The sequence below is a fragment of the Cyprinus carpio genome, chromosome B23 (assembly GCF_018340385.1).
Source record: "Cyprinus carpio isolate SPL01 chromosome B23, ASM1834038v1, whole genome shotgun sequence".
Lineage (NCBI taxonomy): Eukaryota > Metazoa > Chordata > Actinopteri > Cypriniformes > Cyprinidae > Cyprinus > Cyprinus carpio.
In genome coordinates this window covers 8,617,651-8,619,593 of record NC_056619.1, presented here as the reverse complement: position 1 = coordinate 8,619,593, position 1,943 = coordinate 8,617,651, and the positions used below count along the sequence as shown (strand labels likewise).

The 1,943-nt window shown below is 37.6% G+C and overlaps 1 protein-coding gene across 1 annotated transcript; it reads right to left on the bottom strand.

Annotated features, from left to right (window-relative positions):
* On the bottom strand, positions 1 to 1,943 carry LOC109110603 (perlwapin-like). The gene is made up of 3 exons (XM_042751489.1): positions 1,579 to 1,943; positions 255 to 386; positions 1 to 95 (listed from the first exon to the last, which is right to left on the bottom strand). The coding sequence occupies exons 1-3, from the start codon at positions 1,673 to 1,675 to the stop codon at positions 1 to 3; spliced, it is 324 nt and encodes a 107-aa protein (XP_042607423.1). The 5' UTR covers positions 1,676 to 1,943.

Sequence of the window (1,943 nt, the reverse complement as noted above, 5' to 3'; positions counted from 1 at the left end):
TCATACCTCATCGTTCGGACAGTCACTGTCATTGACACAGAACTCGGCACACATTCCTGCTCCAAATTTCCTGCGTGGACACACTCCTGGCTTTGCTGTTATACAGACACATGACAGAGACACCACACCACCGCATGCTGAGTGCATTACTGTATAAAGTTATTTTAGATGTTGCGACTAAAATAAAGACCAATGGACAATGTTTCAGTATTTCTATGAAATGAAATAGTAGTGTTCTTTGGTGTGTTTCTTACTGAAAGCAGGCGGCACACACACAGCCCCGCAGTCAAAGACACAGCATTTGTGTCCTCCAGAGCAGTCTTTATCAGAAACACATCCCCGACTGGACGGCACGACCGTCAGCTTCGCCGGACAGTGACCCTTCACTACAGAAGAGCAGCATTACAGGATCTGAGAGTTTGACTCAGCATCTGTTAGTCAGTGGGTTTCCAGTACATGTCTCAAACTTTAGTGATATTCATACATGTATCTGCTTTAAATTAAAGTCAGATTCATGCCTAAACTGTGTCGCTTTCAAATACAAATTGCTGTAACAACCTACACTGTCAAAAATGGTTTTAAGAAGTTATAAATAAAACCGTAGTGCAGTATGTTTCACAAGAACATACCATTTCAGTCTTTCTACAGTCTCAGAAAAAAAGGTACAACTTGGGGGGTACCTTTTCAATCAAAAGGCACACCTTTGTACCTAAACAGTCCATAATGGTACCTTAAAGGTACATATTAGTACCTAAAGTGTACATATTAGTACCTAAAAGGTACAAAAGTGTACCTTTTGAAAAGGTACTGCCCCAGTGACAGCTTTTGTACCTTTTTTTCTGATTTGAAAATTTCACTTTTAATTCAATGTGTTTTCTTTGTAATTATTTGTGAAATTCGCTAACAATTTAAAACTCTTTAAGTGAAAATAGTTTCACCACCAATTTTATTCTCAGTGTTACACTTTGTGTTGTAATAGTGTAGTAAAGCTAATAGAAAACATGGACATCGGTTAACATTTTGTTCAGTGATTTACTGTTGTAACCCAACCGTGTTCATGCAAAAGAATTGTTATCCTCATGACTATTTCATCTGAAGCATTTCGATTCAAAACAACAAACAAGATCAAAATATATTCATATAAAAATACAAAGAGTAATAAAATATAGCCGCTATCTGTTGTTATAAAATAAAACACTTACTGAAAAAAATGCAAAACATGAACATGCAAATGTGAAAGTTAATCAACTTAGTCATAATTCAAATAAATATTAGTGTGTTCATCGGTAGTTGATGCAATGTTGAAACACTGAAGTTATTTCTGTAAATCCAGTGGTTGAACCACGTGACTAACGACTGGTCTCTTTGTGAATATCCACAAAACTGGAAGACTTTTATAAGCAGTAAGCTAAAAGATGAGTTAGAATGAGGAGAGGTCAGTAAATTATGAATAAATTGTTACTGTGTGAATAATATGTAATCGTGTCATCTCTATATATAAAAAAAGTAACTGTAGTCTGATTACTAGGATTTCAAAAAGTAATTTAGTGTAATTAGAGGAATCATGGATCTTCTCACCTGTGCAGTTCGGTCCTGAAGCCGCGTCTGTCGTGCTCAAGCATCCAGACAGACACAATAAAAGCACAATCCCCACGCAGCACACTCGAGCCGTCATCCTCTCGAGCCGCGGTCACACAGTGAACTGCTGCTGGAGGAGTCAGAGAGTCAGGAGGAGCGGAGAGCTCGAGATCCTTGCGCGCGAACGAAAACACACAAACAAAACACTTCTAGGTCTGGAAAAAGAGAACAGTACATACTAGTGCTTCAAGTTGTTTTTGTTTGCGTTTTTAAAACGATGTTTTAAATAGTGTGCATACACGCCCTACGGTTCGTCAAATATTACCAAAAAAGTTGTCCAAAGAAATTATACTTTTCTCCATACT

Coding starts and splice junctions, on each gene's coding strand:
- LOC109110603 (XM_042751489.1), bottom strand. CDS start 1,675: ATGACGGCTCGAGTGTGCTGCGTGGGGATTGTGCTTTTATTGTGTCTG. Junction 387..1,578: donor TTCAGGACCGAACTGCACAG/GTGAGAAGATCC, acceptor GCTCTTCTGTAG/TGAAGGGTCACTGTCCGGCG. Junction 96..254: donor GTGTGTGCCGCCTGCTTTCA/GTAAGAAACACA, acceptor TCTGTATAACAG/CAAAGCCAGGAGTGTGTCCA.